We start from the raw sequence: 22,941 nt of genomic DNA, 5'->3' as shown, positions 1-22,941 counted from the left end.
CAGTCCAGTCAATTTGCATGAAGAGTGAAATAGTCCACAATCCATAGTAAAGGTGAAAGTTTTGAGTCACTCAGTCTTACAAGGAAACGTTTTTTTGTTTTGTTTTGTTTTGTTTTGTTTTGTTTTGTTTGTTTGTTTGTTTTTTCCAGTCTCGTGGTGCAACTCCGGTATTTTAAATAAGCAAACGAGTGAAGAAAAACACATGTCCAACACAGCGTCCGCCGCGCTCCAATACGCCACTCGTGCATGGTCACGGTTAGCTCCAGGGAAAGTTAGCTTCAGACGCGGCCTGGTAATGTCTGGTGAAACAGTAAAGCATCCACTTACACGAATTTCCACGGTGAAAGATGCAAAAAGCAGTCCGGTCCGGTTCGTAGTGGGGGTTAGAGGGCTGAGACGAGGTCCAGAGAATGATGTTTGGGCACCACTTGTAATGAGCGTAGGTGCAGGCGGAGAGGCTAACAGGATGAACAGTTAGCGTAGGCTCTAGGTGGTAGGCTAACTCAGAGTTGACAGGTGGTGAAGTTGGGATTTTTACTCAACTGTTTTATTTTCACAATATGAAATTTCAACCATACGACGCCAGGTCTCCACGGCGCTTCGCTCACTAAACATACATGTTTGTAAAGTGTAGAGGATACAGCCAGCACCAGCTCAATACCAAGTCTTCATTATGGAATTTCCTTTTCGAGAGTGCTCGTAGGGCGTGAGACATCGGTGAGCAACTAAAACGGCTCTACATGTGCAACAAAAGGAGGCACCACCACCATGCGGCGCTATTCAGTATTACAATAATGATGCTGCAGACTCTGACTGTTACAACCTGCAGGATAATTTGTTTGTATTTTATCTTACTGTGAATTTGTATGTGTTTATCTTGTTCGCATTCAGTAAATTGCCGGCTCTTACATTTAAAGTCTGTGGTCCATTTTTTATAGCGCTTCCCCACTCCTTTGAGCCTAGAACTGGTCCAGTCGCATAGACAGTGGTGTTGGTTGACACTAGTGCTACACATGTCCTTTCAATTTTGTCTCAAAATGATGCAGAAAAACTAGTCCATGCATTCATAACTTCTAGGCTGGATTATTGCAATTCCTTACTATCAGGCTGCCCAAATTCGTTGCTGAATATTCTCCAGTTGCTCCAGAACGCTGCAGCACGTGTTCTGACAAAAACCAGGAAGAGAGATCATATTTCTCCGATATTAGCCGCTCTGTACTGGCTCCCTGTAAAGTTTAGAATAGAATTTAAAATTCTCCTCCTTACTTACAAAGCCATAAATGGCCAGGCACTTTCTTATCTTAAAGAGCTCATAGTACCTTATTGCCCCACTCGAACACTGCATTCCCAGAATGCAGGCCTACTTATGGTTCCTAAAGTCTCAAAAAGCAGAACAGGAGTCAGAGCATTTAGCTATCAAGCTCCTCTCCTCTGGAACCATCTTCCAGTCTTTGTCCAGGAGGCAGACACTGTCTCTACATTTAAGAGTAGGCTTAAAACTTTCCTTTTTGATAAAGTTTATAGTTAGGGCTGGCTCAGGCTTGTCCTGGACCAGCCCCTAGTTATGCTGCTATAGGATTAGACTGTCGGGGGACATCCAAAGATACACCGAGCTCCTCTGTCCTTCTCTCCCTCTCCATCTGCACGTTTTCATGTCCTACCACGGCGTGTTACTAACTTAGCTCCTTCCCCGGAGTCTTTGTTCTTTGTCGTCTCGCAGTTTCCCATGGATAGTGTCTGAATCTGGATTGTGGATTACAGCTATGTCTCCTGCCTTGGCCCTGCCTGACATCTACCGCAACTGCTACTACTGCTATTACATCCACTGTCATTGTTACTGTGATTGCATTTCTGTCTATCTCTCTCAGTCTGTCTCTCTCTCTCTCTCTCTCTCTCTCACTGCATTTCTGTCTGTCTGTCTCTCTCTCTTGCTCTCTCTCTCTCACCCAACCGGTCGAGGCAGATGGCCGCCCACCCAGAGTCTGGTTCTGCCCGAGGTTTCTGCCTGTTAAAAGGAAGTTTTTCCTCGCCGCTGTCGCCAAGTGCTTGCTCATGAGGGAATTGTTGGGTCTCTGTAGATAAAAGAGCTCGGTCTGTACCAGCTCTATATGGAAAGTGTCCTGAGAACTTTTGTTGTGATTTAGCGCTATACAAATAAAAAATAAAATTGAAGTCTGATTCATCAAACGGGCCAAATCGGCGCAAAATTAAAATTGAAGCATAGTTTTGTTTTTCTTTTTGGAAAATCCTAAACAAAATACAGAAATTTTGAATGATTGCAAGGCAAACACATGTGCACGCTCACTGGCATTCGTACAGCACTCATAGTATTGAGGCCTGCTAAGAGTGTCCTGGCACTGGCACGTCTTGCTGCTGGTGACTGGGGGGCTGTGGTTGACTGTTTTCTGGTACAACTCGTGCAGATTCACTTTCAGCTGCAGCAGCTCTCGGCTCTACAACAGAGAGTCACATGGGCACAAACTGGTTAACTGAATTTATGTGACTGTAGTACTAATGATGAACTCATAGTAGGAACTAAAAACCAGGATCTTCTGTCCTCTGCTGCTTTGATTCTTCTTTAATGTCTTGTGTGAGTCCCCTCACTCTTCAAAAGTGCAGCTGTAACTGACAGGAGGACCTCTTTAACTGCCGTACAATCTGTGTTCTGCATCAACGCTCCTTCATTCGACTGAATTTAAACAACAATCACTGCAGTGTGATACTTACGTTTGACCTCAGCATTTGCACTTTGGGCTTTTAATCTTTCCATTTCTTCTACTGCCTGAGCAGACAAACAAGACAAACAGCAGCAGACAAACAAGACGGAACCACGATAAAAACAGTATCTTGGTTTCAATCAGAAATTATTAGTGTGGGTTACTGTGTGGATATTACTCCACTTATTGCACCTTTCAAGTGCGTGCAGACTATCGACAGAAGAAATCCTGATTGCACATAGCTCTTCTTTTAATTCACCTGCTGTAGCCCCAGTTTCTGAGCATTGAGTTCTTCCTCTTTCCTTTCCAGCTCTTCCCTCCGTTTCTGCAGATCGGCCGACTTCTGGTTGATGTCGTTCCCCGCGTTGGTCAGTTGCTGTTCAAACTCTTTCAGTTCCTCCTCAGTGTACTGGGGGTTCTGATCTAACGTCTGTGGATGCAGGCGATGATAGGAGGTGAGGAACTTAACATGGTAGCTCTCCAACTGATGGTAGACTGAATTTAATACTGATGAAATACACTAATATGACAGCAAAGTCCACCAACTCGACTCGGTCAACATCAACTTCTCAAGAAAAACCTCACATCTCTGCATCTATCGTTTTCTTTAAAATCTAGCTCTTACCTCCCACTCGTCTTTTTCCAAGAAATCCTCCTTCCTTGTGGCTGCCATAAAGGTGATACACGGGTCAAAATGTATTGTCACAGTAAAGTTGTTCATCATATTACAAGTGTTGCTGCAGTTTTGTCCTGTTCAGATTTTCCCTTCTTCATGCACCATGAAGCAGCTCAAGTTTTTTAGGATTTTAGGATCCTTATAGGTCTTAAACATGTCTGAACATCCAGGGAAGGGACATTAAGATGGTGACATCTTATACTGTAAGTACCTGGGTGTTCATCTGAACAACAAACTTGACTGGACTCATAACACCACTGCACATTATAAAAAAGGACAGAGCAGACTCTATCTGCTCAGGAGGCTAAGGTCTTTTGGGGTGCGGGGGGCACTCCTGCAGACCTTCTATTTCTGTTCTATTTTCTACGGTGTGGTCTGCTGGGGGAGCAGCATCACAGCTGCATCAGTGACAGGATGCTACATCCAAAGTGTGTGAAGGAGCGGTATCGCAGGTCATTTCTTCCTGCAGCCGTCAGACTGTACAACAAAAACTGCTCCAAGTAATCTGCAAATTGTCTGTAAATCACCTGTAAATTATCTGTGCAATAATTGGTGCAATAATCTGTGCAATCCATCCATCCATTTTCTATACCGCCTATCCCTTTCGGGGTTGCGCGGGGGGGCTGGAGCCTATCCCAGCTGTCAACGGGCGAGAGGCGGGGTACACCCTGGACCGGTCGCCAGTCGATCACAGGGCAACATACAAGACAAACAACCATTCACACTCACACTCATACCTAGGGGTAATTTTAGAGTCACCAATTAACCTAATGAGCATGTTTTTGGTCTGTGGGAGGAAGCCGGAGTACCTGGAGAGAACCCACGCATGCACGGGAAGAACATGCAAACTTTGAACAGAAAGGCCCGGTCTGCAAATACAATTTATAATTTAAGATAATGTTTATTTTTAATTACACTCTTTTGTATATACCTATTGTTTTTACTCTATCTATCTATCTATCTATCTATCTATCTATCTATCTATCTATCTATCTATCTATCTATCTATCTATCTATCTATCTATCTATCTTGTTTATTTTAGAAATATCAGTGAGCTAAAATAAAACTGGTGTTACCTCAATGTCAGTGGTTACTCCAAGTCACAGGTGAGGGCATGGTCCATAACAATGTCTCTCAGCACAGTCACTGTCTTCTCCTCCCACGTGGCCAAAATAGATTCTGGTTGCTCTAAGCTTAAACTTGGTTGTCCTCTTATGTCTTCTTTGTAGAAAACAACAGACTCCCACATCCACAGTTCAAAAAACGTCTGTGCACTGTTTATGTACTGACTCTAGGCTCCCTTGGCTTTTGCGTTAGTGTTAGCGCTAGCGCAAACTCAAACAGTCTCTGAACTCCTCATAGACATTCAGCTGTTTTTTCCAATGTGCAGCTTTCACTCCCAACACTGACTGTCATGCAAACAATCACAGGATACCTCTACACACTGTTTTGTGCACTGCCAACTTATAAAACAATGCAGACAATCTCTGATTCATAGACATAATATTATATTATATATATTATATGTCTAATACACGTAGATGCCTCATTACATGTGTAATCCAGTGTCGCTGTTATGGCTTAGCAGCCGCCGAGTATTAGGACCCAGAGATGCAGAAACCAGAGGCAGGGATTGTGTAAAACCAAGTAAGAATTTATGAACAAAATGAAGAACAGAAAACGCGCTCAACGAGTGGATAAGCAAACAAACAAAAGATGCACTCAAACGGAGTGGATGAACAGAAGGAGCACCGATGGAGCGGGTTTGACACGAGGCACGCGTGGAAGCGGCAGGCAGACACTGAAACAAAAGAAAACACAGCACAATCAAAGGCTGGAAAAACGAAAAATGACTTTTCCTAACAAGGAGGGGAAGACAAAGAGACTCGTACTTACGGACCAACAACCAGACATCGACCATGGAATGAGGAATAATCCGGCAACGAAGAGGAGAAGGTCCATGTTTTATATACTCTCCCAGATGAAGGGAGAGTGAATGCAGGTGAGTTGTCGTGGGAGGAGCTGGCAGCAGGTGGGGGACTGCCCAGCCACGACTCCAGGGGTAGACAGACAGACAGACACACACACAGGGAAAAAGGGAGAGGAGACACACTGGGAGAGACAGGAAGGCAGGATCATAACAGTCGCCGCCATATTGGTTGGGTCTCCTCACTCTAGGCTAGCACCAGAGCCAACCGAAGTCAACATAAAGAGAGCAACTATGCCCCTGTTTTATTTATTTATTTTATTTTATTTCATTTTATTGTCAACAGGTTAGATGAGATGTGAGATGTCTGTTTTGTGTGTGTGTGTGTGTGTGTGTGTGTGTGTGTGTGTGTGTTGTGTGCGCGCGGACACGCGCTTGTGCCTGTGCCTGAAATAGTTATATTAAATACACTCAGCACACAAAAATAAAAATATGAAGAAATTCTTGTGTTATTGGTGAGTACAGAAGGGTCATGATTGTGTGTGTGTGTGTGTGTGTGTGTGTGTGTGTGTGTGTGTGTGTGTGTGTGTGTGTGTTACCTCTGTTTTCTGCAGATGAGAATGTGCAGTGACCGTTGGTCTGGCTTTGGGCCTGATCCCCCTCAGGTCCTCTCTCTACATACGCCCCACCGTACGCGTCTTCATAACCAGGATCGTACTGCTCCTCCTTTATGGCCATCCTCTTGGCATCCTCTGTTGATGTAAAGAAAAAAAAAATAAAGATTTAACAAACATGACCTGTCCTGAATCCAGAGATGAAAACAAAAGGGCAGGATTTTAATATGAGGATGATCAGTATTAGTCACCCAGTAAATGCACTTAAATGATGGTTACAGCCATGTTCAGTTTGGTTTTTTCTTTATGTAGTTTCACTTTTAACAAAAACAACAAAATGCATGCATGTAACCATGGCTTCCATGCTTCCGCCCACCCAGAGTCTAATTCTGCTCGAGGTTTCTGCCTGTTAAAAGGAAGTTTTTCCTCGCCACTGTCGCCAAGTGCTTGCTCATGGGGGAGTTGTTGGTTTCTTTGTAGATAAAAGAGCTTGGTCTGTACCAGCTCTATATGGAAAGTGTCCTGAGACAACTTCTGTTGTGATTTGGCGCTATACAAATAAAATTGAATTGAATTGAATTGAATTGAATTGAATTGAATTGAATTGAATTGAATTGAATTGAATTGAATTGAATTACCCTTGGCCACCTGCAGGTCAAAGGTGTACGCAACCTCCTCGATCTCAGTGCTTTGTCGGACACCCTTCAGCTGATCTCTGAGCTCCTTCAGTTTGATGTAAAAGTGGACTTTGTCCTGAGCGCGAGGGAACTGAGCACAGCGAGCGCTGGACGACGGCATCAGATACAGTGCCTGTGAGGGGAGAATCAGTGTCACATCAAATGTTCACATATCTACATTTGAAAGAATTACTGCTCATCATTTATTAAACTTGTGTGTTTTTTCAAGCCTTACGTAGAAACAAATACTCTAAATGTCCTGCAATTTACAGAATAATTGCATTTTTCTGTCAATTTCTCAGATACAGATTACAACTGCTATCAAGTAATGATGTGATGAATTTTCCAAACAGGTAAGACATTAACATTTAGTCTCTGTGCCTCAGCCTAAAATGTTGAAAACAATCCAGTTTGAGAGAGAGAGAGAGAGAGAGAGAGAGAGAGAGAGAGAGAGAAATAAATTCAAATGAACAATCATACTGTTTCTTTATTAAAATATAAAATTAATTCATTTATACATGTATTAATATGCCATGCCATATGTCTGCCCTGCTGAAAAAAGTCAGAGAAACCATTAGGCATATTCTATTGGTTTCTAATGGTTCCTGGTGGTTTTGTAATGGTGTCTAATGGTTTCTAATGGCTACTTATGTTTTCCTAATGGTTTGGTTTGTTTTTCTAATGGAATTCTATTATCCCCTACACAAATCTACAGGACTTCAACTGGTCCCTACTAATGGTTCCTACAGGAGTCTAATGGTTCCTACAGAAGTCTTTATGGTTCCTACAGGCGTTTCTATACCAGTCTAATGGTCACTATACAGTGGTCTAGTGGTCACTACAGGGTGTAGTGGTCTCTAATGGTTCCTAATGTGATGGAGGAACACAGATGTTATAGCCTTCTTTGGCAATCACATCTGTGATTTCCAGTGGGTCTTTGTGTAGGCTATACAGTACACTGTAAAAAAAAAAAAGTTTGGATAATTGACTACATTTTTACAGAACTTTCTGTTTTTTAAAAAAGTACAAAAATCTGTAAAATTACAGACAATATCTGTAAATTAAAGTATTTTGACAATAATAACAAATACATTTATTTCTCTTTTTTTTTCAGAAAAAATACATACAATTTTATGTAAATTGACAGTAATTATCTGTAATTAAATATGTAGTTCGTTATATAACAGTTTATGTCCATACTAACATTCTAATGTTTTTCTCTGTAATTTTAAGATAAATCTTACTATTTTTATATTTAGGCATAATTTTAAATTCAACCTGTAATTAAACATGTAGCTCGTGATATAAAGGTTTATGACCATACTTACAATCAAACATATTTCTCTGTCATTTTAAGGTAAATCTTACTAGTTTTATATTTATGTGTACTTTTACATTAAAACTCTGTAATTAAATATGTAGCTTCTTAGATAAAGGTTTATGACCATACTTTTGGTCTTTAAGGTCTATCTATCTATCTATCTATCTATCTATCTATCTATCTATCTATCTATCTATCTATCTATCTATCTATCTATCTATCTTTTCTTGATAAAGAAAAAGATACCACATAACAATTGCTATTGGCTGTCTCACCATGTTGCTTTGAACATGATTGGTTAATGTGAAACTGGCCAATGACAACTGTGCGCGCCTTCTTTTTGAAAACACGTCGGTTTGAATGGTTTCAGGGGACGCGGAGGTGTGACTCCGAAGGACTCGAGCGAACAGGAGCGTGAATTTATGGTTAAAACTTTAACACCAAACAATCAGAGAACTGTGACTGATGACTCCAGCCGAAAGTCACGTTTGACAGCTGGTGGTCGGAAACGAGGAGAACTCACAAGGATGGGAAAATCCAGTGATCTGAGGAAAGCTGCGGCTGCTGCGGGTGGGCACAACTATGTTGTGAATGGACCAGAGTGGGGAGATTCTGACATTGATATTGATGAAAATGAATGTATGGATATTAGTCAGAGTAGTGATAGAATGGGTGTCAAAAGAGGGGGTGATTTTGCGGAAACCAGCGCTAAGAAAACCCAAAATATGGGAGGCAGTTATGGAGCAGGGACGGAGGAACGAGATCAGGAAGGTTTCGAGTTTAAAATCATACTGAGATTTGGTGAAGAGGGGGGAATTTCCTCAATGAGCACATTGAAGTTGACAACTGTTTTGAGAAATCAGGTGGGGGACATACACTTAGCTAAGGGCTTGAAGGATGGCAATCTGCTGATTGTTTGCAAGAGTGAGGAACAGAGAGAGTGAGCAGGCAGGCTGAAAGAGATAGGGAGGTTTAAAGTGGTGAGTGTATGCTGTATAGTGGGGCAGATTGCTGAAACAATCTTTCACTTGGTGATACAAGCACCAAAATTGGCACAATTGTGCCATGGAACCTACTTTTACGAAAAAGTACGTTAGCCAACTTGAAATACAAAATGGCTGCTGTTTTTCAAGATGGCCGCCATTCATACCAGTATGAAACAGTATTTGCACTAAATGTTGATGAAGTAATGACATTTTGATGATCTGTACATCAAAATATATGTTTTTGGACACGAGGAATTGAATTCTGCATTCAAAATTTCAATATCATCAAGTGTTATAGCGATATGATGACAATTATATAAATTAGCACTGTCTCAGTGAAGTTACTGATGTGGTATCTCAGATTTTCTTGACAGAAGTACAACAGACTGAACTGACTTGCTTGAATTAGCCTGAATCATTGTTTTACTCTTTGCATTTACAGGTACACAGTTGTGTGCACTTGAGGGTGTAGCGATAATATTTGCATGGTCCTCGACATTCACCAGTGCAACGACATTTTGTCAGCTGCTGGCAGGACTGAGCAATTGTTGGGAGGGTTGACCACAGAACTTCCCAGGCTTCACCATGCTTTTGCCAGCCCCAGTTGCCAGGGCTTTCAGGTTGAATTTTGCACACTGTTGCCTGGCCCCATATGCAAGCAGCTTGGAAGGTTGATCATTTGACATGCTGAACAAGAGATGCACTAGTTGGTGGAATGGAATCATAGGACCTTTGTTTCCTAGCAAATAAGTGCAGTCTTGCCTCATCAACCTTGGTCGTGTTGCTGTGCTTGTCATACATAGTGACAACAAATTTCTCAAGGATGTTGAGATCGGCATCTTCTATGGTAGGTGGGTACTGGCTTAGTTTGCTGAAGACTGGGCTCACCTCAGGACAAACTGCCCATGTTTGCCATGCCGTTGTCTTGCCTCTACCTCAAAATGCTGACACAACATCACAGCCAGTGAAGGCGTGAAAGAAGACCATGCCACTGGACTTCTCTGGGCCGAGGTTCATCACCAAGTCATGAATTGGGAACCATCTAATGGACTGACCCTGGCCGAATTCTACCCCAAGCATTTCTAAGCCAGCATCCTGAAGACTCGCAAAGACCCCAACTGCTATGACAAGAATGTCTGTGTCGCATGCCTTGATCAACACAGATTTTGTCTGCTGTTTGGCTGCATGGAGGGCGTGTGTGAATACACTGGAGTCAGCTTCTTTGTGGTTGCAAGGACATAAGCCTTCAAAGTTGATGGGTTTGTTTGACAGTGCCTGCTCTCCTTTGGTCACCACTACAACATTGTCGGGACACATGGACACAATCTTGTCTGCTAGATACTCAAACAGCTCAGTCTTATTGTCACTGTCTCTGAGAAAGCTCGACCAGATGAGTGGCAGCTTGGTTTTGTCTGTCACTCTACGCCGACTTCCTTTGCCTCGCTTTGACCTCGTTTCAGCCTTGAGGATTGAAGTCTTGTATACATCAAAAACGATGTCTGTTCGCTCATACTTCGACGAGTAACTCCGAATATTTGGCAATACATCACAGACAGCATATTCCTCAAATGTCTTTGAGGTCTTTGGAGATAGAGACTGTGCAAGAGCAGCACCATCAATAATGATAACATCACATTCTGGCTGAGAATCAGGAAGAGTAATGATACCTTCCAGAATGTCAGCAAGATCAGACTTCTTTCCAGGATGGAGATTCCCTGTGTCACTCAGTGCTGCAGGCACGTTCCACTACTCAATGGGTTGTTGACAGACATCTTGTGTATACAGTTGAAGGCCGAGGGGCTATCCTTTTACCACCTAACTGTACAAAACATCTAAGCACATTGATATATGGGATGCAACTAGGTTCAGGCCTCTGTTGCCCTACACCTAGCCCGATCGTTCATTCAACGCCATTTAGATCCCGTGCGATCTGTAAACCTTCCGGGTAACTAAAGCCCTGTTACCCTTGGCTCGGCTCTCCCGCGCTGGCACACCCTGTCTATTCAGGCTATCTAACTACAACACTACAACACTACAACTAACTACACTTCTAGTTGAGATGCATAAGGGGCTAATTAGATAGCATTTGGGACACTTATAGTTATACTACTGTCTAAAGTTAGTTTACCACTACAACAGTCAGTAACTACAACTACAGTTAGTACACTACAAGCCGATGCTGAACCCCATGCTGAGTTTCACAGCAGTGATGTCACCAGTGTGCCCTGGTTGTGCTTTGACATCACTCTCTTAAGGTATCACAAGCCAAAAGCTTTAAGTACTATTAAAATACAGTAATATAACAAATAATAATTAGCAGTGGACATGTAAACTTTGTCACCAGAGAGCTTAGAAACATACAAGTTTTCAGTTAAAAACATCAATATATATAGTCATCTATAAGCCGCCATTTTGAAAAATGGTGGCCATATTGAAATTTGGAAGGCATCATTGGCTTTATTATGTGAGAATACATTCATTTTATATTTGGGCCATAAAGAAATTGTGTTCATTGCAGTTCCTCCTCAAAAAATTACAATTTGTCAGATTTGCTTTGGCGGCCATCTTGAAAAGTGGCAGCCATCTTGAATTTTCTGCTGGCTAACGTGCTTTTCTTAAAATGTATGTTCTGAATGTCATTTGTGCCAATTTTGGTGCTTGTATCACCAAGTAAAAGATTCTTATGAAATATTGACATAATATGCCCCACTAGTATTGACAGATGAAGTAAGTGGAGTAAAGGAGTCATCTGGGGGGTGCCAATTGGGGTCTCAGTGGAGGAAACCTTAAAGGGGGGGCACTGAAAGGGGTTCGGCGGCTGCAGGTAACTCATGAGGGAGTAAAGAAGGACAGTGAGAGTATTGTGCTTGAGTTTGAGGAAGAAGTGCTCCCAACGAAAGTCACTCTGGGCTTCTTCAGTTTTAGTGTGAGGTAATTTGTACCAAAGCCAATTAGATGCTATAACTGTCAAATATTTGGCCATACAACTAAAACATGTAAGGGCAAAAGAAGATGTGCTAGATGTGGAGAGGATCAGGAGCAACCAAAATGCTGTAACTGTGGTGGCAGTCACAGTGTGGCTCATGGGGGTTGTGAAGTGATGAAGAATGAAGTGGAAATACAACAAGTTAGAGCCTAGAACAAGATCACATACGCAGAGGCTGTGAGGAGGGTAACTCAGAGAGGAGGAGTTGAGGAAAGAAGCAGTTCAAAGAAGCAAACCATTAAAGAATCAGATCAGGTTAATGAAGGGAAAATAATGATTGACTTAAAGAAACTTGTCACATTCATTGCAGGAGTAGTCAATGCAACAATGGAGGTTAAATCAAAAACAGAAAGGATACAAATAATTGTAAAGGCGGCAGTTCACCATCTTAACTTCAGTGGGTTGTCATGGGAGGAAGTGAGGCAGGACCTCTGTAGTCAAGTGAGCCAGGAACAGTCATGGGCTAGATAGTAGTAGTGAATGATCCTCCTACTACAATGGAACGCTAGAAGTTTGTTAGCTAATGGACAGGAGTTTAAGAAGTATTTGGATGATATATCCAGTAAGCCAGATATTATTTTCATACAAGAAACATGGTTAAGATCAAATTTAGATTTTAGAATAATTGATCTGTTAGGTGTGATAGGAGGGATGGAGTAGGAGAAGGATGTGCTACATTTATTAGAGAAGGTATTTAATTTAGAGAGGTGAGTAAAGGAAATGAACAAGAATATGTGACAGTGGAGGTATGCACAAGGGAAGGGGAGTTTATAATTATAAATTATTACAATCCTTGTAGGAAATTAGATTTGAATCTGTTGGCACAAATTGAAGGGTTAGATGGCACTAGGGTGGTGGTATGTGGGGACTTTAATGCACATAGCACATTATGGGGAGGGAATAAAACAGATGCAAATGGTGAGGTTATTGAGGAGCTGTTAGAGGGAAAAGGTATGGTTTGTTTAAATGACGGGAGAGGGACAAGATTGGATGTGCACACAGGAAAGACATCAGTACTTGATTTAACTTTAGTATCCAGGAATTTAGCAGGGTTATGTGAGTGGGATGTGTTGGGAGAAACATCAATTGGAAGTGATCATTTTCCGGTGTCTTGTAGCCTCACACTACAAAGAAGCCTCAGCAAGCAAAGGGAAATACTGGGGAAATGGGTCTTTAGCACTGCAAAGTGGGAAATTATAATTGTGAGACTGAAATAGATAAAGTTGACTTATAAGTAAATGAAGATGTTGAGCTCATTGATAAAAAGGTTAGAGATATATTATCAGACGCCACTAACAAGTCTATCTCTAGAAGTAAGGGACGAATGAAGAGGAAGGCAGTTCCCTGGTGGACAGAGGAATGTGGTGCAGCAGTGAAGGAGAGAAATAAAGCTCTCAGGGTACTAAAAAGAACTCATAATTTTCAGGATTGAATTAAATATAAACAGGCGCAAGCAAAGGTAAGGAGAACAATTCATAATGCTAAAAAGCTGGCAGTTTTTTTGTAACAAAATTGGGAGGTCAACACCAATCGGAGATGTGTGGAATATGATTAAAGGTATGAGGGGAATCAGAGGGGAGTGGCAATACCCAGTACTGAAGATAGGGGTGGAGACAGCAGTGTCTGATGTGGAGAAGGCAGAGATGTTAGCGAAAGCTTTTACTAAAATCCATAGTTCTGATAATTTGTCCGAGGAAGGTAAGAGAAGAAGAGAAATAACAAGATCAGCATATCCTGGTGTCCTTGAGAGAAGGGAAGATACACACAGTGCAATGGATGCTCCATTTACATTGGAGGAAATGAAGAGGGCAATAGCAAAGTCTGGCTTAACATCTCCAGGGAAGGATGAGATCTGCTGTGTAATGCTGAAACATTTAGGAGTTTTAGGATCTATGAAACTGTTAGGGTTTTATAATAAAGTATGGGAAACGGGAGAGTTACCAACTAGTTGGAAAGAGGCTGTAATTATTCCTATAAGGAAACCAGGCAAGGATCTGTCAAATCCAATGAACTATAGACCAATAGCACTGACATCAAACATAGGAAAGATAATGGAACGAATGATTACAGAAAGGTTGTTATATTACACGGAAAGCAAGGCAAGGCAAGGCAAATTTATTTGTATAGCACAATTCATACACTAGGCAATTCAAAGTGCTTTACAGAAGCATAAAAATCATACATTTTGATTAGAAGAGAACAAAAAAATAAAATACAATTAAAGGAAAATTAAAAACAGACACCAGTAAAAGACAGTAATTTAGCATTTAAAATGATTAAAACCATTGAGCAAATACATTTAAGTAAAAGCTGTAGCAAATAATAATGTCTTCAACCCTGATTTAAATGAGCTGACACTTGGTGCAGACCTCAGGTGTGCAGGGAGAATGTTCCACAGGTGAGGAGCATAATAACTGAAAGCTGCTTCACTTTGTTTGGTTCTGATTCTGGGAACACACAATAGACCTGTCCCTGATGACCTGAGAGGTCTGGATACTTCATATGGAGTCAATAAATCTAGAATATATTTTGGCCCTAGACCATTTAATGCTTTATAGACCAACAGTAAGATTTTAAAGTCTATTCTTTGACTCACAGGAAGCCAATGTAGTGATCTGAGGACTGGTGTGATATGGTCCATTTTTCTGGTGTTTGTAAGGACTCGTGCAGCCGCATTTTGGATCAGCTGTAGTTGCCTAATTGATTTTTTGTTTAGGCGAGTAAAGACTCCATTGCAATAGTCCAACCTACTGAAAATGAATGCATGAACAAGTTTTTCCATGTCTTCTTTGGACAGACAACCCTTGATTCTGGTTATATTTTTCAGGTGGTAGTAGGCTGATTTGGTAATCAGCTTTAAATGGTTGTTAAAATTCAGGTCCGAATCAATAATTACACCAAGATTTCTGGCTTTATCTGTTGTTGTCAGTGACATGGAGTTTAGTTGAGCACTGATCTTTGACCTTCATTTTTGGGGCCAAAAACAATCACTTCTGTCTTATCTGCATTTAGCTGAAGAAAATTCTGGCACATCCACTCATTGATTTGATGAATACACTCACTCAGTGAAAGTAAGGGACTGTAGTCATGTGATGACACAGAAATATAAAGTTGTGTATCATCTGCGTAAGTATGATAAGAAACATTATGATGCTCCATAATCTGAGCTAGGGGCAACATGTAGATATTGAAAAGAAGTGGTCCGAGAATGGACCCTCTGTCTGTCAAGAAGTATGTCATCATCAACCGTATCAAAGGCAGCACTGAGATCTAATAATACTCAGACTGAGGTTTTGGAAGCATCATTATTCAGATGTATGTCATTTAAAACTTTGATAAGTACAGTCTCAGTGCTGTGGTGTGGACGAAATCCAGACTGAAATGCATTAAAACGATTGTTCTGCATCATGAAAGCATGTGTTTGTTGAAAAACAACCCTTTCAATAATTTTTCCTAGAAAGGGAAGATTTGATATTGGCCTGTAGTTACTTATTACTGAAGCATCCAGATTAGTCTTTTTTAGGAGAGGTTTTATTACTGCAGTTTTCAAGGCCTGGGGAAACTGACCGGACTGAAGAGAATTATTTATTATCTGCAACACATCTGGAGCTATGCAATTAAAAACATTTTTAAAAAAGTTTGTTGGCAGAGTATCAAGGCAGCATGTTGTGGATTTTGACTGTGATACAGTTTCTGTCAGCCTTTTATGATCTAGAAGGTTAAAAGCAGAGGAATTCTATCACCTCATCAGAGTGGGTTTAGGAGGGGAAGAGGAACCATGGATCCTGTTGTGTGCTTAGAAACAGAGATTAAAAAAGCACAAGTTAATAAAGAATCTGTAATGGCAGTTTTTTTTTATGTTGAAAAGGCATATGACATGGTTTGGAAAGAGGGATTAATGATCAAATTAAATATGATGGGGATATCAGAAAGATTATTTAATTGGATTAAAGGTTTTCTATTTGATAGATTTATACAAGTCAGGATTGGAACCGCTTTATCAGCAAGATATGGAGTAGATAATGGTACTCCACAGGGCAGTGTCATCAGTCCAATACTCTTCTCTATTATGATAAATGATGTTTTTTCGCCTCCTCCTTGAACTGCCACCTTATCGTGGTGGAGGAGTTTGAGTACCCGAATGATCGTAGAGGCTATGTTGTCCGGGGCTTAATGCCCCTGGTAGGGTCTCCCAAGGCAAACAGGTTCTAGGTGACGGGTCAGACTAAGAGCAGTTCAAAAAGCCCCTTATGAAAGAAATTAAATCAAGGAAGTGTATGTCGCCCGGATTGGCGTCACCGGGGCCCCGCCCTGGAGCCAGGCCTGGGGTTGGGGCTCGCAGGCGAGCGCCTGGTGGCCGGGTCTTTGACCACGGGACCCGGCCGGGCACAGCCCGAAGGAACGACGTGGACCCGCCTTCCCGTAGGCCCACCACCCACAGGAAGGATCAGAAGGGGCCGGTGCTATGTGATATGGGTAGCAGTCGTGGGCGGGGGCCCCGACAACCCAAACCCTGGACAACGACTCTGGCTATGGGGACATGGAATGTCACCTCACTGTGGGGGAAGGAGCCTGAGCTAGTGCGGGAGGTTGAGCGGTACCAGCTAGAGATAGTCGGGCTCACCTCCACGCACAGTCTGGGCTCTGGAACCCAACTCCTTGAGAGAGGCTGGACTCTCTTCTACTCTGGAGGTGCCTGCGGTGAGAGGCGGCGAGCTGGTGTGGGCTTGCTTATAGCCCCCCAGCTCAGCCGCCATGTGTTGGAGTTCTCCCCGCTGAGCGAGAGGGTCGCTTCCCTGCACCTTTGGGTTGGGGATAGGTCTCTCACTGTTGTTTCGGCCTACGAGCCGAACAGTAGCGTAGAGTACCCGGCCTTCTTGGAGTCCCTGGGAAGGGTACTGGAAAGTGCTCCAACCGGGGACTCCATTGTTCTGCTGGGGGACTTCAATGCTCACGTGGGCAGCGACAGTGACACCTGGAGGGGTGTGATTGGGAGGAACGGCCTCCCCGATCTGAACCCGAGTGGTGTTCTGTTATTGGATTTCTGTGCTAGTCACAGTTTGTCCATAACGAACACCATGTTCAAGCATAAGGGTGTCCATCAGTGCACGTGGCACCAGGACACCCTAGGCAGGAGGTCAATGATCGACTTTGTAGTCGTATCATCTGACCTTCGGCGGTATGTCTTGGACACTCAGGTAAAGAGAGGGGCTGAGCTGTCAACTGATCACCACCTGGTGGCGAGTTGGATTCGCTGGCAGGGGAAGAAGCGGGACAGACTTGGCAGACCCAAACGTACCGTGAGGGTCTGTTGGGAACGTCTGGCGGAACCCGCTGTCAGGGAAGTTTTCAACTCCCACCTCTGGGAGAGCTTCAACCAGATCCCGAGGGAGGTTGGAGACATTGAGTCCGAATGGACCATGTTCTCCACTTCCATTGTTGATGCAGCCGTCCGTAGCTGTGGCCGTAAAGTCGGCGGTGCCTGCCGTGGCGGCAACCCCCGAACCCGGTGGTGGACATCAGAAGTAAGGGATGCCGTCAAGCTGAAGAAGGAGTCCTATCGGGCCTGGTTGGCTCATAGGACTCCTGAGGCAGCTGATGGGTACCGGCAGGCCAAGCGTGCGGCAGCTCGGGCGGTTGTAGAAGCAAAAACTCGGGTCTGGGAGGAGTTCGGGGAGGCCATGGAGGAGGACTACCGGTTGGCCTCGAGGAATTTCTGGCAAACCGTTCGGCGCCTCAGGAGGGGGAAGCAGCTTTCTGTCAACACTGTTTACAGTGGAGGTGGGGAGCTGTTGACCTCGACTGGGGATATTGTCGGGCAGTGGAAGGAATACTTTGAGGATCTCCTCAATCTCTCTGTCATGTCTTCCGTAGAGGAAGCAGAGACTGGGGACTTGGAGGTCGATTCATTCATCACCGGGGCTGAAGTCACTGAGGCAGTTCGCAAGCTCCTCGGTAGCAAAGCACCGGGGGTGGATGAGATCCGCCCTGAGTACCTCAAGTCTCTGGATGTTGTAGGACTGTCTTGGTTGACACGCCTCTGCAGCATCGCGTGGCAGACGGGGACAGTGCCTCTGGACTTGCAGACTGGGGTGGTGGTCCCTCTTTTTAAAAAGGGGGACCGGAGGGTGTGTTCCAACTATCAGGGGATCACACTCCTCAGCCTCCCTGGGAAAGTCTATTCCAGGGTACTGGAGAGGAGAATCCGGCCGATAGTCGAACCCCGGATTCAGGAGGAACAATGCGGTTTTCGTCCTGGCCGTGGAACACTGGACCAGCTCTATACCCTCCACAGGGTGCTTGAGGGTTCATGGGAGTTTGCCCAACCAGTCCACATGTGCTTCGTGGACTTGGAGAAGGCATTCGACCGTGTCCCTCGCCTCATTCTGTGGGAGGTGCTCCGGGAGTATGGGGTTGGAGGCCCTCTGTTGAGGGCTGTACAGTCCCTGTACAACCGGAGCAGGAGCTTGGTCTACATTGCCGGCAGTAAGTCAGACCTGTTCCCGGTGCATGTTGGACTCCGGTAGGGCTGCCCTTTGTCACCGGTTCTGTTCATCATTTTTATGGACAGAATTTCTAGGCGCAGCCTGGGGCCGGAGGGGGTTCGGTTCGGGGGCCGGCAGATTTCGTCTCTGCTTTTCGCAGATGATGTTGTCTTGTTGGCTACCTCGAGCCAGGACCTTCAGCATGCGCTGGGGCGGTTCGCAGCCGAGTGTGAAGCAGCTGGGATGAGAGTCAGCACCTCCAAGTCCGAGGCCATGGTTCTCGACCGGAAAAAGGTGGCTTGCTCCCTTCAGGTTGGGGGAGAGTTCCTGCCTCAAGTGGAGGAGTTTAAGTATCTTGGGATCCTGTTCACGAGTGAGGGAAGGATGGAACGTGAGATTGACAGGCGGATCGGTGCAGCGGCTGCAGTAATGCGGTCGCTGTACTGGTCTGTCGTGGTGAAGAAGGAGCTGAGCCGAAAGGCAAAGCTCTCGATTTACCGGTCAATCTACGTTCCTACCCTCACCTATGGTCATGAACTTTGGGTCATGACCGAAAGAATGAGGTCCCGGATACAAGCGGCTGAAATGAGTTTCCTCCGCAGGGTGGCGGGGCGCTCCCTTAGAGATAGGGTGAGGAGCTCTGTCACCCGGGAAGAGCTCAGAGTAGAGTCGCTGCTCCTCCGCATCGAGAGGAGTCAGCTGAGGTGGCTCGGGCATCTCTATCGGATGCCCCCTGGACGCCTCCCTAGGGAGGTGTTCCAGGCATGTCCCACCGGGAGGAGGTCCCGGGGAAGACCCAGGACACGCTGGGGCGACTATGTCACTCGGCTGGCCTGGGAACGCCTCGGGAACCCCCCGGAAGAGCTGGAGGAAGTGTCCAGGGAGAGGGAAGTCTGGGCGTCCCTGCTCAGACTGCTCCCCCCGCGACCCGGCCCTGGATAAGCGGAAGAGAATGGATGGATGGATGTTTTTTCGCAGGTTAAAGATGATATCGGAATATCTTTGTTTGCTGATGATGGAGCCTTATGGAAAAGGGGGAAAAATATGAATCATATTATGAGTAAAATACAAGAGGCAGCTACTGTTGTGGAAAAATGGTCATATTCATGGGGGTTCAAGTTTTCTGTAGAAAAAACCAAAACAGTAATGTTCACGAGAAAGAGAAATGTTGAAGCACAAATAAAGATGTATGGACAAAGGATTGAACAAGTGAAAGTCTTCAAGTTCTTGGCATTATGGTTTGATGATAAAGTGACATGGAATGAACATATTAATAAGTACCAAGTGTAAAAAGATACTAAATGTGATGAGATGTCTAACAGGGTCGGATTGGGGAGCAAGCAGGTCCTCAATGATAAATATATATGTAGCACTAATAAGGTCAGTATTAGATTATGGCTGTTTTGTCTATGGATTTGCAGCAAAAACTCTACTGAAGAAGTTGGAGGTAATACAGGCACAAGCCTTGAGACTCTGTTGTGGTGTGTTTAAAACAACTCCTGTGTCTGCTTTACAGGTTGAGGTTGGTGAAATATCACTATATCTTAGATGTAAACAACTAATGATGAGTTACTGGGCAAACCTTCAAGGGCATTCTGAGGATCAACACCCAACAACTAAGGTACTCCTGTCATGTTGGGAGAGAGAAAGAGACAAAAAGAAGTGTTTTGCATGGACTAGTGGGGAAATAGCCAGAGACATGACACTGAGTGTGAAGGCATATACCCCTACAGTACATTTATCAGTGACTCCACCCTGGCTGTTTCCCCCAGTGACAGTTGATTTTTATATATTGGAAAAAATGAAATTACATAAAGAGTTTGGAGACATTGGAGTGTTGGTCAAAGACAGATTACAAACAGTATATCAGTCATTTGTCCAAGTATACACTGATGGATCCAAGGATCCTCATACAGGGAGTACTGGGTTTGCCTTTAGTATACCAGCATTGAAAGTTTCCATGAATACAAGAACATGAGATCATCTATCGGTATATACAGTTGAAATGTTGGCAATTGCAGCAGCATTACAGCAGATAGAAGAATTAAGAGTTAATAAGGTCATTCTTTGCTCAGATTCATGTTTCGTGCTGATGTCATTACAATCATTTACATCTCACAGTAGACAAGATATCGTCAATGAAATATATGAAACATTGTTTAAAATCAAGAATTTGAAAACTGTATTAAGCTTTATGTGGGTCCCAGCCCATAAGGGGATAAGTGGAAATGAATTAGTTGATTATGGACTAGATTATGGACATTAAACTCAGTAAATCAGAGGCAAAAGCAATAACCAAAGAAACATCACTAAAGAATGGCAGCATAACTGGGACACTGGAACAACAGGAAGACACCTTTATTCAATACAACAAGAGGTGGGTACACCGAGGACAGTGAAAAGAAATACTAGAGAGGAAAACATAACAAGGTTGAGGGTTGGACACACAAAACTCAATAAAACACTTCATTTAATAAACAAACATCCTTCAGGACTGTGTGAATATTGTCAGGTACAGGAATCAGTAGAGCATGTAATTCTCCACTGCCAAAAGTATTCCAGAGAGCGAGAAACACTAAAGCAAGAAGTCATGAAACAGGACATAGGAGAGCTAAGCCTAAAAAATGTATTTGCCTGTTGCTTAGGGGGTTTAATTCATTTTATGAAAGAAACGAATCTGATTAAAAGAGTCTAGGTTTTGTTTGTTTGTTTGTTTGTTTGTTTGTTTGTTTGTTTGTGTTGTTGTTGTTGTTGTTGTTTTCCTCCTTCTATCTCTGGTCCACACTCCAACATAGTAGGTGGCGGTAATGCTCCATAAAGCTGGTTGCCACCCGCCATAAAACAGGAAAAAGAAGAAGAAGAAGCAGTTCGCAACTGGTTTGCCTTGTCTACCTGTCTGTTCTTTTTTTTTTTTTTTCCCACCACACACCATATTTACAAATATATACATAATATATACACTAATTACAAAAAATAATATTCAGGGGTATCTCAAGTTAGTTCAGTTCATAATTCATACAATTCCTAAGGCTTTACACATTTGCACCGTTTTGACTGCTTTTTGGTTCTTGAGTCCTGTCAATGTTTCAATATAATGTCCAACTTCCATTTTAAATTGCTGAATTCGTGTTTTTTCCCAGTCCATTTTGATTTATGTATGTGGAATTTTCCAAATAATATAAAAAGGTTTAACAAAAATATTTCTTTGCCTTCAAAGTTTCTTTCGGTATACAGAATAATATCCTTTATATTTAGGCAAATACTAAGTCCCATTCGGTCTTTAACAAACCTTTCCATTTCTATCCAAAACAGTTTAACATAAGGACAATAATAAAACAAATGAATCACAGTTTCTGGTTCAATGTTACAAAAAACACACATTTCATCTATTTCTCTAAATCTGGCAAATATTTTTTTGACTGGATAAATCATGTGAACAAATGAGACTTCTCTTGGTGACACAATATTTTTTTTTTATATTCCATACTAACTTCCACTTGATGTTTTGAATTTTTGCCTCCCAGAAGGACTTAATAGAGGGAATTGACGTCTCCTGACAGTGACTCCTGATATAATAGTTGTTGCATCTCTTGTCAGTGAGGGTTAAATCTCCCAGTGTTACACCCCTGAACAGGGGAAGGGATAACTTGAGTTAGAAACAACAGCAACTGTTCAGCTCTCAAGTCTGTATATTTAATGACTGATAAACAAGATAACATAAGGATACAGAGATACAAATAATGAAAATACGTTACCTGAACAGGGGAAGGGATAACTTGAGTTAGAAACAACAGCGACTGTTCAGCTCTCAAGTCTGTATATTTAATGACTGATAAACAGCCCGAGAGCTTCCCCTAGCGGCTACATTACTCCTAACTTCCCCCTTCAGTTCCTTTCAAAATAAGACATACCAAAAGCAGTGGTAACGTAACATATCACTACAACAGATTCAACATTTAAAACTGCATTAGTTTATATTGTATTTTAAGTACCCACTACACCAGCATAGGGGCTGATATTACCTGAACATTTTCATCTAAGGAGTCACATCCCCGGACCAGTCTCAAAATACCGGATGGAATCGCGTCAAACACAACTGCATATTCCTTTAGAGTAACTGGAAGTTCATATTTTATTAAAAATTCTGTGTAAGTCAATAAATTTCCGTTTTTGTCTAACAGTTGTGTCACCATCAGGATACCATGTCTCACCCAACCATCAAGGTAAATGGATTTATGCTTGTATTTGATATATCTGTTATTCCAAATTAAATATTTGTGAGGAGAAAAGTTGTGTTTATAACTTAACATCCATGCTAAAAATACTTGCCTATGAAAACTAGATAACTGAATGGGAATTTTGTTTAGGTCAAAGTCACATTTCAACAAAAATTCAATACCGCCAACATTTTTACAAATCAGGTTTGGAATAATATACCACATTTTGTTCTTACCAAGCATATAGTTTTTTAACCATTTAATTTTTAAAGTCGTGTTTGAGGTGTTAAAGTCAAGAACATTCAGTCCACCCTGAGAGCACGGGATACACAGG

At 42.8% G+C, this 22,941-nt stretch overlaps 2 protein-coding genes across 2 annotated transcripts in view; one reads left to right on the top strand and one right to left on the bottom strand.

Moving 5' to 3' along the window:
* LOC139337045 (uncharacterized) overlaps nucleotides 1-22,941 on the top strand; it is an 80,113-nt gene that overhangs the window by 18,452 nt on the left and 38,720 nt on the right.
* On the bottom strand, nucleotides 146-3,940 carry LOC139338080 (nucleobindin-2-like). The gene is made up of 4 exons (XM_070972995.1): nucleotides 3,343-3,940; nucleotides 2,977-3,147; nucleotides 2,728-2,782; nucleotides 146-2,453 (listed from the first exon to the last, which is right to left on the bottom strand). The coding sequence occupies exons 1-4, from the start codon at nucleotides 3,439-3,441 to the stop codon at nucleotides 2,341-2,343; spliced, it is 438 nt and encodes a 145-aa protein (XP_070829096.1). The 5' UTR covers nucleotides 3,442-3,940; the 3' UTR covers nucleotides 146-2,340.

This window comes from Chaetodon trifascialis, chromosome 10, assembly GCF_039877785.1.
Source record: "Chaetodon trifascialis isolate fChaTrf1 chromosome 10, fChaTrf1.hap1, whole genome shotgun sequence".
NCBI lineage: Eukaryota > Metazoa > Chordata > Actinopteri > Chaetodontiformes > Chaetodontidae > Chaetodon > Chaetodon trifascialis.
The sequence above is the reverse complement of the archived record's forward strand: the minus strand, read 5'-3'. Positions and strand labels throughout refer to the sequence as shown.